At 38.8% G+C, this 14,685-nt stretch overlaps 1 protein-coding gene across 2 annotated transcripts in view; it reads right to left on the reverse strand.

Moving 5' to 3' along the window:
- Positions 1–14,685, reverse strand: part of LOC114149506 (mediator complex subunit 13L) — a 96,610-nt gene that overhangs the window by 23,590 nt on the left and 58,335 nt on the right. For both annotated transcript variants that reach the window (XM_028025436.1, XM_028025434.1), the window contains exons 3-4: positions 13,029–13,113; positions 9,531–9,614 (exon numbers count right to left, since the gene is read on the reverse strand). In XM_028025436.1, coding sequence (XP_027881237.1) covers positions 9,531–9,614; positions 13,029–13,113 — 169 coding nt within the window. The remainder of the gene's footprint in view (positions 1–9,530; positions 9,615–13,028; positions 13,114–14,685) is intronic.

The raw sequence follows: 14,685 nt of genomic DNA on the forward strand, positions 1-14,685 counted from the left end.
AAAAAATCAATGTTACAAGTCTCTCTGACAATGTTTACACAAAGTTTATGTACGCAATTACAGCCAATAAATTCATAAAGTCAACACTAAAGCACGACACTAACTCGTTTATTTTTTTTAACTGCAATAAAATGTGACAATTTGCAAGTCAGTGAAAAAGCAGAGCTACAAAAAGCAGCATCAAACTGCAAGATGACCCAGCTGGGAGATTGATGCTCCCTGTCCTTTTACAAAGGGCATTTTCCTGCACAGTAAGCGGGTGTGAGTGTGTGGACACACCGGGCTCCACACGTCCTCTGGGGGGTTTTGTTCAGTCGGCAGGCAGAAGTATGTGTGTGAGAACGGCAGACCAGGGATGTGTGTCTGTATGAGTACAGGTATTAATAAATGAAGAGGAGAGATGGCTGAGACATAACTAAGGGTTGACAGTACAGGAGAAGATGGGGAGGAGGGATGGATTGTGAAGAAAGAGAAGGAAAAGACAGCAGGACAAGAAGATGGAGACATGGGGAATTAAGTCAGGTGGGGGTATGCATGAGCAGGACGGGCACAAAATGGGAAAGTAGGGAGGAGTAAGAGGAAATTAAAGAGATAAGGAAAGGGAAGACCGGAGGAGCCAGACCAAAAGCAGTGTAAGAGACAGAGGAGGAAGTGAATAATTCAGTGCCACACACTGCAAATGCTGCACACATATCGATGAGATCAGAGTTTTAATAGGAGGCTACTGAGCATGATTTTATGGTGAAATCAATCAGCTAATGTAGAGGTATAGGGGAACACACAGACATTTTACAGTCTGTGTGAATCTGTCACTTGCTCTGGCTTCATGATATCTGCAGGCTCCGTCTTGAATTTTGCATACTGAACATTGTGTGCAACAAATCTACCAACAATGCCACGCTCCTGAAACTAGACAGGTAAAAAGCAAGCACATATCCAGCGGTCAGAGCAGCACGTGGGCAAGAAGAGTGGCTTGCATGCAGTGCCTTACAAAATGATCCATTGAAACATTTGACATGTCAAAAACCTCAATAAATTTACTTAGGATATTATGTGATAGAACAACATAACATTGTGCCTCAGTTTCAAGTAGAAGGAAATAGATCATGTTCTTTTTTTTAAATATATGCTAATTTTATATTTCCAATTATATCCAGGCCCTCAATGCTGCAAATGTACTTCCAATGTAATTTGTTTAAGGTCAACTTAAACATGGATAAAAATGTACAAATTCTTCATGCATGATGTCCCAAAATTGACCAAGAATCGGTTCTGATGGATCTATTCTTTGCATATCTGGTGAAGCAATTCAATCAGACATAAAAAAAAAGTAATGAAGAGATTCTGTATATTTATCAAAAGTAATATGTATTTTCTATGAAATTACATTAAAAAAAACTAAGGGTCATATTTATGAATAACTACACTACACTAATAATTATTCATTATTATTTTTCTAATAATTTATGTAAGTAAAAAAAACACAACTAAGCAACAATTTTAGCACTAATTCTACTTAGTACTGTAATCAGAGAACTTTTAGGAATAAAGTACCTTAAGATGTTCGGAGTTAACAAGGGCTCACAGCCTAAGTTGGATGCTAATATTTATCTCTATATTTTAATTTGTAAATAGAAATAATAAATGATACAAAGTGACAACTTCGTATTATCTACCTCTCTTTTCAGAAGAGACACTTTTTGTTGGTCACATAAGATCCTAATAAAATATATTGGAGTTTGTGGTTGTCACATGAGAAAATGTGAATTTAAATGGGTAGAAATACTTTTGCTGAACATCACTGAAAGGGATCGAGAACCAACGTGTGTCTGTTTAGCAAAGGAGGTGATTAAGGTCTGACGTGGATTATTAAGACACACAGCTGCACAGAAAATAACTGTTAAAATAGCAAGAAAGATTACTAAAACAGCAATCCACACACTAACCATTAGGATTACACACAAGGCTTATATCTCCTCCAACAGACCTATCTTAATCTGATGGCGCGATAACGGTGCTCAGCTAGCAACCACAGCCATGTGAACTAATCAGGTATGATAGTATTTTATCTGGATTCTCTTAAATCTGAGAGGTTAATCTGCTTAAACTGAACCTTGAGTGTTCCCCCGCCATCAGAGGAGCAGCTCCGTGAGTTATCCTCTTCCCTCCAGCTAACCCTTTTCCACACACACGTGTAGGACGCTCCACTGATGCTTGTGGACCATTGTGGAGGATGTTTACACTCTTGTAAGCTCTCGTGAGCAGCATGTGTACACATCCTATTGAAACTGCTTCCAGAGTGCCCCCACGATTGTTTAATTTATTCCAACACAAACAGAGCACCAACATGTAGACTCATTCTCGGGCTTAGTGCAGGAGAATCTAAATGCTACTGCATGTACACATTCTGCAGTATGCAGAGCATATCAGAAGCAACATAAAGGCAAAAGCATTAGGTTTGATGTTTTATTCAAGGGCTCCAGGTGGCTTTGAGGAGGACTGTTACCACAATGTTTATGCTACAACTAAATTTATATGGTTTCACAATAATAGGGAGCCAAGCTATAGAATAAAAGAAGTGCAATTACAGATTCAAGTACAGAATTCATGAAATTCAACATCCATAGGTTTTTATTTCATATACAATGCCTTCCTGTCCCACACAAAGTAAAACATCTCCACAGTATGATGCTGACAAAACTATGTTTCCCTATCTGGCCATGTGCAAAGACACTCCATGTTTTTGGTTGATTTTTAGCCACACATAGCGTTACACAGACTGCCCAGTGAGAGACAAACTGGTGGTGGAAAACCCAGTAAAATGATATGCTCAGCTGCCATTGTGAATGATAGCCTGAACAGTATTTTGTCAGATGTTGAAAACTTAGGATAAGACATTAAACTAATTTAATAAGACTAATTTAAATTTCTCCACAACTTTCTCCCTGACCTTTATCTTGTGTTCCTCTGTCTTCATGATGCGGTTTATTCACTTTTATTCTTTGACAAACTACTGTGGCTCTCACAGAACATTTGTGTTAATACTAGGACAGTTATGCACTTCATTGACCTAATAGTGGACTTTTCAAGGTGATCTTATTCAGTTATCATCTTGATAAGTGCACAAGCAAATGCATGTGGTGTTTATTGGATTTCTTTTTAAAGATACACATCTTCCACTACATTAAAAAAGACAACTTTAACTTAGTCTATCACAATGTTTTTATTTGCATAAAATAAAATTACTTCTTTCATAATTAATTGTTGGTATAGTTAGTCTCATAGGATCCTAATCAAAAACAATGTCAAGCAGTTTAACAACATTTGCAAGGTTCTGTATTGTTGTAATTTTAAAAAAATGAAAAGGATCTGGTCATGTCTCTGTGACTTATCATCATTCTCTATTCTGCTCTACATATTTTTTTCTTTCTTATCTTTAACATCTTTAACACAATAAAGCAAAGGTTTCAGCTATCTTTGCAAAAATGCAAGTTTCAGCACCTTACATGTCGACTCCTCAGACTCTCAGAACATATGAAAGAGTAAATGTAAAGGCACCAAATTTAAGAAAATCGTGCACTCATGCAAGAGTTGTGTTGAATTAATAAAGACAATGATTAAACAACACACACTAACACCTCTGCAGGAAAGATTGTGCTATGTCAAGTCAATCACTGAGCAATTGTGCAAACCTTTTGCACAATGAAAGCAATCATCAAATTCCCTGGGGATTGTTAAAAGTGGTGTAACTTTTCATCTCTATTCTTACAGTCACACATTATATCCAGTCAGTCACCACCTTCCAGTTCATTCACTCAGCAGCTACTTATCCATCCAGTCGGGCTGTCAGTGCATCTAGCAATCTGTGACTTGAAGGGGCATTTTTCTTGTCTGTCACTTTTCTAATTTAACCTGTCTACAACCGTTCTAACCCTTAATTACACTGTGACTTAAAGCTTACATGTTTTTACCAATTGGCAAATTGTCCTCACTTTCTCCTAATCACATCTGTCAGATTAGCATTTATTTAAGACTTAAAAGTGTATATCATCAGTGAAATTCTTGTTTTAGATAACATATTAGAGTAATGGAACACACAGAGTGAGATGCGGAAAATTAGATCTTTAAAAAAACCTTTATCTCTTTTTCTTTTGTATGGGGAAATGTTTTTCCTAAGTTTCTGAATACACCAGCGAGCGCGGAGCAAAAAATACTAAGATGAGCAAAATTAGGCCAGATAATTTTTTTTCTTTTTTTGCTGGCATGAATACTTTTCAAGTGAGTTCTTACAAGCTCTGTCTAGCTTCCTTTCCCTCCCGCCGATCTAAATTTATCATGGCATTTGTTTTGTGCAAACACAGAAGAGCAAACAAACAGCACCGACATCAATGAAGTTATTCCACAAGTCTAAATGAAGATGCTGTCTCTGTACCTGCGGTGTAGCAACACTGAAAAAATTAAAGACATGCTGTTGTGACAGAAAGCACACTAGATTTTTAAAATATAAAAATCTTGGTGGCTGTTTTATGATTTTTTAAAATTAATTTTATCATTTTATAATTGAAGAAATTTGTAAAACCCCAGTTCTGTCAGGTCAGCAAAGAATTCCTGAGATTAATAAAGCAAAAACAAAAGGCAGCTGCCATGTTTTTCATAGCAGAGAACAGGTCTGTTACTCTGAACTACAAATATTATTTATGCATGAGTTTATGGCCATTAGTGAAATGAAAGCTGCAATATAAAAAACACTGAGCGTTACACTTGGCATGCAAAGAATTGACTGAACTAATGAGGGAGACAGACTCTAATACATCCATTCAGCCGTCTATAGTGATGATTAATTTACGACCCCCCACCTTCTCTGATCCCCACCGCACCACCACCCGTCTTCTCCCTGCTCCCCCCGCTCCTCCCCTCTCTGATGCCTCGTCTCCCCATCCTCACTCTGCATCCCTGTAACGCTCTCCCCCTACTCGTACGTTCTTCCCTCGGCGTCTGATGCAATGTGTTACCAACCCAGAGAGCTTTCCTCCCATTCAGACACAAAGAGAGAATGAGAGTTGGGTTGAGAGGAAGGAGTAAAAGGGGAAAGCGGGGGGCGGTTGTGGTTGGGGAAATCATCTCCTGGATCTAACGCAACCTGCTGTGCCCAATGGACACAAACAAGATAAACACCTGATAAGCCCTGACAAAGACAGCTATGCCAAGGCACTGAAACTGGCACGGGTGTGGAAGCATGGCATGAATGCTCGCATCAATACGCCCCCTAATGGGGAGAAAGGGCACAGTGTAGAAGTAGAAAAAAAAGAGACAAAAGAGGTAATGAGATAAGAAGTCATTGTTAGTGAGAAATGTTCCCTCGTGGGCTGAAAATATTGCTGGTCGGGAATCTGGAGGTGTTCTCACACTCTCAACTTTGGGGCAACTTTATAACAATAGGAGCAAGAGGCGGTGTGGGAATATGAGTGGAGATAACAGGTGGATAACAGCACTTCTTTTGTGCCACTGTGTGGTACAAAAACGGTGTTGTAATAAAAATTCATACTCTTCACCTATGCAACGCACACACATGATTCAGGTTTGTTTTGGTGGGAGCTCTCAGGAACATTTCTGTCTTTCTCTCTCCGTCTCTCTTCCCATCTTTGCCTTCAGGATGTTCAATAATTCACACAAAAAAAGCAAGTCTGAATCGTCTCAGCAGGAGGCATGCAGCACATTCCGGCGGAGCTTTCGAAACGAAGAGGAATTAACATGATGTACAGAAGTCTCACTGCCACACACACAAACACATATAAAGGCCTGTGAAACTTCCAGAAGAGTCTCATGTTTATATATGCGCATACTCATGGAGGTGTCTTCTACCTTAATACTTTCCACTCCTGTTGCTCTATTTAAATTCATATTTTTCATGTATTCCCATGTTGAGATATTTCTGATTATCTCTGTCTCAAAATCCCTTCTACAGAAAATTAGAATATTGGTTGTACTTATTATTTCTTACAGCATTTTCTAATCTTCTCTAAAATAAATTAAAAGCTTTATAGTCACAAGATGACAAAGAACAAAATGAAATCTGTACGGTTTAGCTAACATAAAACATCCATGATTAATGAATATTGTCTTGGTTTTGTTGAGTAATAAACAAAGGACATTGCAACTTCAGGTGACAGAAACTTCACTCAAATAAAAAGGCTCACAATGTTATTTTAAATGTGGTTAGTAATCATGGAAAAACACACTTTCACTCAGGATAGAAAAATAATATTTGCATTGAATAGCCAGCACAATAAATATCCAGTGGACCATTAATATTCACTGGGGTTAGGGACCACAAAATTCTTAGCTGCCTATTTTATTAGCTCAAACGCCAAAGTAACTTAATATGCATCAACACAAACAGCAAAAACTGTCTTAGTGCTACTGCAGATGTTAACATCTACAGTCTTCCTTATCTCCATTCAAAACAGCAGTAAGATAAATGAATAGCATTCCTTGATTGGCTGCTTTACAAATGGCAACCAATAGTGTCGACCAGCATTGTGCCTAGGTATTTCATTTTCTTTAAATTATTTTAAACATGCCCTGCAAATGTAAGTTTTCCATGGATACTTTGGAGTTACATTGAGAAATCTGTGAATACGTGAATATGTGAATACTGAACTGCAAACTGGTTGTATTTCACTGTCCTTACATGTAACCCTCGCCACAGATTACACACTGTCATTATTCAATTATATTATTAAACTGAGGTTCAAATGGAGAACTTTTTGAAACACAGAGGGTGTGATCTAAAAATATTCCAAATAAGAAGTGCTAAATTACGTGAGCAAAAGAAATAATCCACGTATAATAAATGGACATTTTGCAGGCGATCTACAAGAATTGCATGTGCAATCAATTGCCCTGTTTCAATTTGAATTTTGCATGTTCTACTGCAAGCCACATAGTGTGGCTGACTTATTTAAGCCAGGGATGTGGCAGTAAGACAACACCTAAATAATACAGGACATAGGAACTTGAGAGGCAGGACTGGGAACCACTGTTTTAAAATATCCGGCCCTGATACCCTCCAAAAAAACCTTAGATATATGCAAACTGTATGAAATCCTTTAATTAACCTCAGATGTACTTGATTTTACACAATCAGATAAAGGTGTTTTTTGGTCTATGATGGTAATTATTATCTACTTTTCCATGATAAGAGCATGTAACCTAAATTGGATCCCCTTCAGACTGAATTCATTATTGAGCCCTTGTTGGGTTAAAGGCTACAAGTAATAAAACCACATTAAGAGCCTGAAAGACAGCAGTTAAAATTTTAATAAAGCTCCAATAAACAATTTCTGAAGTAATTATTCAGCTAGTCCTCTGTCCTGGTGTCCCTCATTTGATTCTTTGTAAATGTGATCAGACTGAGCGGAATGTTATGGAAGACTAGGACACTTTCCAACTCAATTAGTCATACCTTTCAGAAAGAAAAAATATAACCTTCATGGATTTTGCTGTTTTGGTTAAACTACATAAAAGTCTTATATGCTCTGTGTTGAGGAGTGTTTACGACATAATTAACAGCAAAGGCTCATCCACAGCTCAGTCTATTAGAGCAGGGTGGGAGCATGAAAACCTTGTTCTGTCTGCAGCCGCTTCCTCCAGCTGCTTCTGGGGTATCCCCAACTGCTCTGAGCCAACTGGGAGATATAATCTCTCCAGCAGGAGCTGTGTCAGGACTGGGACTCCCTCTCCACCGCTAAGGTATGTAATAGCAACCGCATCACAGCAGGAGCTGAATATAAACTCCTCCATCTTCATACATCTGAGAGGCTAGAAGGGCAAATGTACCAGCCATTACAGGCCATTATTATTGCATGAAGTCGATCAATTAAAAAAGTAGATCAAGGTTTAAGTGTTGACATAAATCCTCTTAAGTAGATAAATTTGCGGCTCCCGCAGCGTATTCCCTGGTTTTATGATGGGCTTGAGATTCATCCCTTTTTATACATACTTGTATATACGCATTCAGTGGGCCCTTCTACCTATTGAAACTCCAGCAGTCAATGCAATATCTGTTCAAGTTTCTGCCTTTCTTTGCTTCAGTCTGAAGCAGATTTCACCCAGACAGTGCCTTCGTAGACAGAGATGTCACCATCACATCAGCTCTGCACACCAAATTCCCCAGATATAAGCTGAACAAGTGACAAACACTCTCTCTCGACGTGTCAGGCAGTGTGCCTAAATCAGGGACTTCCACCTGCTCTCGGCTGCTGAACCTCACTATGCTAAGGCACGTCACGGCAGAGTGCAATCGTGTCAGCAACTTTCTGCAGAGACAGACCTCCCTGTGCATCACTTACTTTGCACCATGCATTGATAACAAAGATAATATGAAATACAGTAATTCTTTAAAGAAGCGCGTGGCTTTGCTGCCTCTAATCAGTGGTTGTTCTTGGCATGAACCACCTCTTTCTGTTATTCCTGACACGGTCAAACACAAATCCAAACAAAATAAAACTTTTATTTGCGTAACATCCTACCGATAACTAAGCTATGTGTTGTGATTTTTACTGAAGTGTGGTTCTAATGCTGCCAGTAAAGCCTTGAAAATGTTTTTTTATGCTTCTACAGTGGTAAGACATAACACAAGTTATGTCTTAGCACTGCAAACATGTATGAGTTGAAATGATCAAATTTAGTCAAAACGTATTTAAAAAAGGTAATAGCCTTTTGATTTATATGTTTTTACTCAGATACCAACTTCCGTGTCATCATGTTTCTTCCGGTACTTAAGCTGTGAACAACACAGCAGACATAAATTCCCAATAACAGGATATGCAAATAAGGAATGAAAACATAGTTGATGTGCAATTGACAACTATTTTCTCAATTGTGGTACTTCTCTTGTGGTCTGTCGCCCTGGGCAGATAGCCATATTACACAAATAAAAAACCGCCACAGCCTCTAAGCAATGTATTAGTTTTTAAAATGACACCACTTTGATGGCAAAGTGGTTTCCCAGCAGTTAGCGAACTCAACATGTTTCAAAGCAATTGAAACAGTGCTATGTCAGAGATGTGAGGAATGTTGCATCCTCATTGCCTGGAAAAGTGGGCAGAGTGAGCTGTGAAAGGGATCTATAATGCCTGAAGCAACAAGTTGAACTGTCATCACACCCACCCCTCGTTTTACTCTGTTTCAGTCTCTCTGTCTGTCTCCCATGCTGACAACACTGTTATACAGCATGACATGTGCAAGCACATGCACACACACACACACACACCCCTCTTCACTCAGGGAAAGAGAGAGGGAGAGCGCTAACCTCTGGACACCATTCACATGCTCTGTTTCTCTTTTACAGACTCACACCATCGGCCTGCTGCTGGAACATCCAGGCTTAACAAATACTGAATCACATGAAAGTCAGTCACACTGCCTCACAGAATGACATTACCGCACTTTTTCTTTCTTAGAGCATCACATGTACTAATGTCAACACATAAACCATCTTAATAAAGAGTGTGTATGCAGTTTCTTACCTGCTGCCCAAAGACTTTTCTTCTAGCTCATGTGGCTTAAAGAACCATTTTCCAATCCTCACGAAGCCCTTATCGTTCAAACATCTGGAGCAATGAGCAAAAGAAAGACGTCAAAATTAGGACATTTTTCTGACGTCTATGCATCATTGAAATAAGATCTAAATAATAGCAAACAATTATATATTAATTTCACAAGGTAAAAATTTTGATTCCAAGTAGAAATATTTTTTAGAAAATATTGTTTAAGCACTTTATGACTGTAACTGAATAATAAAGCAATTACCTTTTTTTCATGATTCATTTGAAAATGAGTACACTCATCCATACAGACATAAAGCTGTTGTAATCCAGCAGTAAACTCACTATGATTGTTTGTAGGCATCACAAAATCATAGCAAATGATGACAACTTTGAAATAATGGTTTGTTCTTTTTCACCTCTAGCAAGTTTAAGCTCCTTTCAGGTACCATTCTGAACATAACCCAACGTAAAACTTTATATCGTAACGAGCACCTTTGGCATTTTTCAGATGACGTTCAGAAGAGTTGCACTATGCCTGACAATTTTTTTCACACATTTTGCCACAGTCAATTGAGTCTTGCACAGTAGGGGGTGGGTCTTAATTTGGAATATCATCTACTGTTCAAAGGAAGAGAGTTCATCACGTCTCTGTTCAAACTTTCTTTTTATAAAGTTATTTTTGCTGCTATTAGGGGCAAATCGTCACACTGGCTGATCCAAACTTTGCAAATTGTTTTTAATATCTTTGGATTCACATTCAAAACATCTACCGGTATATGTATCCTAAAATGACATGGAAGAGAGTAAACCGGTGAGACGCAGAACAATGAGAAAAGAACTGCTAAATGAAGAGGCCTTTTTCTTCACCGAGCAAATTCCAGTATTATTTTGGGTAATTTTACTAATACAGTTTATTTGTCATTTATTATTATCATTACTGATGTATTACTTTTATTTCTATGCACTCTGAAAATCCACAGTGGAACCAGTTATCACATAGCGCTTTCATGTGCTGATCTCTGAGCAGATTAAAGCGGTGGGATACTTTATATCCACTAATAAATGATAATAAACTCAAAAGCCTGCTGCAGCGGCTCATAAATCTTTCTCCATAAATCTGGTGGAAGACGTTTCCCTTTATTGACTCAACAAAACGTCTGTGTCTCATTAGTTGATTTCCTTCAGACACTGAGCACCTTCTTGTTATGAAACATATCACTGAGCGCCTGAGCCGAGCCGTCCTAAACAACACGTCTGACTCATAACGTGAAAAAACATATTTATAACATTTAGCTTCACTTCTAATTTTATTAGTTTTCTCAATTATATTAATTACAATCGCGCTGAAATCCAGCAATATTTGTAAATCACGTATATTTATACGACAACATGGGATACTCATTAGATGCATTTGTGGAGATCTTTGCAGTTATACAAGAGCAAAGCAAAAGTGATCCCTCTAGTGTTGAAACAGTAAGCTATAAAAGGAGTCAGCTCCAAGGTAATAGGAAGGTTAATTCTGCCTTTCCCCTGTGATGATCACTGAGGCTTAACTTAATAGAGAGCAAATATGTGCTGCTTCATTTAACAGATGGCTCCGACTCAGAAAGGAGAGCTTTGGGTGCTTGAGCAAGTGATTCAGCGCACAGATTATAATTTCATTAAGATGAAACTTATGACAGAAAAGGTTGCATATATGTTTAACTTTCAGCTGTTGAAATGTGCAGTAAATAACTAATGGCATATTAATTTAGAGCTACATAATATTATATTGTGGGTCCGATGAAAAATATTTAAGTGCATTATGCTATAAAATACTTCCTTGGTGTTATGCATTGCGATAGCATTTCCTCCTTTTTTTTTTGCTTTATTTAAAGTGTAGTCAGTGTAAATCCCTTTCTACAACAATGGATTTATCTCATTCTTTCTCTCAGTGATCTGCAAATACCTATCCATTTATTGTTTTGAATCTGCCAAATTAAATAACTGAAAAACTACTGGACGTGAAATCCAGGGGAATTTTAATAATTTTTTATTTACTTGAAAATTAACTCTGGTTTGAAACCCACACAGCAAATCCAGTCAACCACAGAATGGAAATGAACCAAAGGATGGAAGTAATTCATGATTTACAAACATATATATATATAGTCTGAAAATATAGTTTGAAATCCCACCAATAACTATCTACGTGCTTGTGTGACCACAGCAACAGGTTATAGCCTCTCGTTCTTCTCAATCTTTTTCTGTCCCGCTGCCTTTGTCTCAAGTATGCAGAGCAACATGCTGATTGGCTTTTTGCCTTGCCCATTTCTCGTCTGGGGGAGCTTCTTGTGACAGCTCCTCAAACATGCAGCTGTTGTCTACGTGACATTTTTCAAGTGGCTTGGTACTCTTTTCAGTGCAAGGTGAAAAGCCAAACTAAGTAAAGGTGTAACATTTCTTTGCTTTTTGCTGTTCAATCTAAAACGTGTCCCAGACGGTCCTTGCATTACAAAGTCTTAAATAACTCAGCATTTTCCATATCTGACCTTAGCTTTAATTTAGTTATTTTATTCAATAACTGCTCCCATCAGCTTTTGGCTTTTTTTTTTTAAACATATGTTAATTCTGTGTAGTTGTTTTGACTGAGGAATTTAGATGTCATCAGTACCAAAGCTATAATTGATCTTTGTTAAGGCAATAAAGATCAAAAGGTCCCTGTTACCTGATCCACTACCACTTGTAGAGTATGTACTGAGACTTTCAATTCTCAGATTTCAATAGTTTCCCCCAAATTTTTTATTACTTATTGCTATGGTGGATCTTTTTTACTGCAAAGGTTTGAAGTTGGATAAAATTAACTTTCTGTAGCAAAAAGTTGGTGACCTGTGTCTCAGCATCGACTGTCCTCGTTCTTCCATGTGGCCCACAACTTTTTGGCCGAGATCCTGTGTTGCTTGCACTTTGTTATATTCCTGCCAACACTTGATGGTGGAATATTTAGTAGCGAGGTAATTGCATGACTAGACTTTTTGCACCGGTGGCGTCCTATGATAGTGCCACGTTGGGAATTGGCAAGCTCCTGGGAGCAAACCCATTTTTTCACAAATGTTTATAGAAGCAGTCTGCATGCCAAGGTGCTGGATTTTATCCACATGTGGTTGGAACCTCTGAATTCAATGATTTGGATCGGTGAGTGAATACTTTTGGCAAAACAGAGTAAGCTGTAAAAGCAATGGACTTGCATGCCAGGGCCAAAAAACACAACAGTACTAAGTTATATTTCACTAGCCTATGCTTTTAAGTAAGCCAAATCTGAGTTAAGTAAGTTATTAAGTTAAGTTAGACTTTGCTATTAATGTATGTCTTAAATTTGAAGAGTATTAAGATGTTCTAAAAAGTCTTAATAAAACCCTTTTTTATTATCTTAACCTTAAATTATAAGAAAACACATGGGATCCCCCTGTTATTCTGTTTGTTGATCATTGGCTTTACCTTTCCAGCAGGTTGTGTATGGCTTTGAACAGGAGGGTCCTGCACTCGTAGGACAGTCCACACTCCCAAAGCCCCTCATCAGCCACTGAAAAAGAAAAAAGCACTGTTAGAATTTATACGTCTCGCACATAATATCATTTAGAGATGGCGATATTAGAAATGATGATGAAGCACACATATTGCTTCTGTGCGCGTGTGTGTTTGTGTGAACAGGGGTTGCTTGGCTGTACAGCTGTCACACTGGCTGCTCTGACATCCCAGTCACCCCCCCCCCCCCTGCAGTTGTCAACCCTTGTTAGACAGACAGTGTGAGTGTGTCTGTTTTTGTATAGGTTGATACACATGCCTGCGTGCTTAGGTTTCCACATTCACACGACTGTTTTAGCTGTTCCTCTTTGCAATTTTGGGAGTCTGAAGGTTTAATATCCTTAAATCAACTTTGGCAAAGCCTGCGAGACATAAGCAACGACTACACAGATCTGTCATGTGAACAATTCTGCAGCCTCTCAGACTTCTCCCTGAATCCACCCCAGCACCCCTCCCCTCCCCCATTTGCCCTCCCCCAAAAGTGGAGACACACACACACACCCTGACAAAAACATACACAGCGGCCAGTTAGCAGTGTTTCTCTTTGTTCTTCGCCGTATACCTGCAGGGCTGCTGAAGAACTGGAAGATTGTGGGTGGGTGTTGTGTTTGCTGATAGGGTGGTGGCAAACAAACCAAGCATCACAGAAATACACAAGAAAAAAAAAAAAAGGAATGAGAGGCAGAGAGGCAGTTCGCCTGGGGGATGGGTGGCACAAACCCCACTAGATGTTTCCTCTTTTTCCTCCTGCCTCTTTTTTTTATCTCCTCCCTTATTTTTTTCTTTTTTTGATTATGTATTCCTTTCTATTCCCCTGCTGCATTGTTAATACCCCCCTCTTTGTTTTTGTCTTCTTCTTCTCATACCAAAGTGAATGAAATTTCCTTACTCGCCAGAATTACCCTGTAACCATGGAAACGCTGGCGGTGAGAACATGGCGCCCTGGCATTCAATTTCAACACTGGATTCCCTCCCTCCTTGCCGCCCCTCACCCTCCTCCCCTTCTCCTCCTTCCTCTGTTCTATTGCTTCCAACACCCCCTTTCCTACCCACCCCTCATTTACTCCTGCTTCAGGGCTCAGACAGGAAGCTCGCTCCAGCCAGCTCTTCCACAGCGGAGAGATACAGCGAGCACCATGAGCAGAATGCAAAGTCTCTGGAAAATCCAACTCATTAGTTCTCCCTGTCTCTACATCTTCTTTCTTTCTCCTTTTCTAGAAAAAAAAAAATACCAAACTTTTTTCTTTTTTCATCACCAACTCTCCCAGCTCTCTACCAGTCATCTTCATTCCCTCTCCTTGTGGCAGCCTAGGCGGCACACTCCTGACCCCCCATTAGTCTAAATCTATGTGACTCTTCACCCCTCCATCATTTCAGCACATCCTGCCAAAAAGAAACTAAACCCATATTCTTAAAGAGACTACCATAAACAGGAAAAACTTTTCACATTTGCCCCCAGAATTCCTGCAGCATTCAGCACGTGTCACCAATCTCAATAAAGTGACAGCACCATATTTTTAGGAGCCACATTTAATGTAGATTGCCTGTTTGTCTGCTTAAATCGCAGTTG

Source organism: Xiphophorus couchianus, chromosome 8, assembly GCF_001444195.1.
Source record: "Xiphophorus couchianus chromosome 8, X_couchianus-1.0, whole genome shotgun sequence".
NCBI classification, from domain to species: domain Eukaryota; kingdom Metazoa; phylum Chordata; class Actinopteri; order Cyprinodontiformes; family Poeciliidae; genus Xiphophorus; species Xiphophorus couchianus.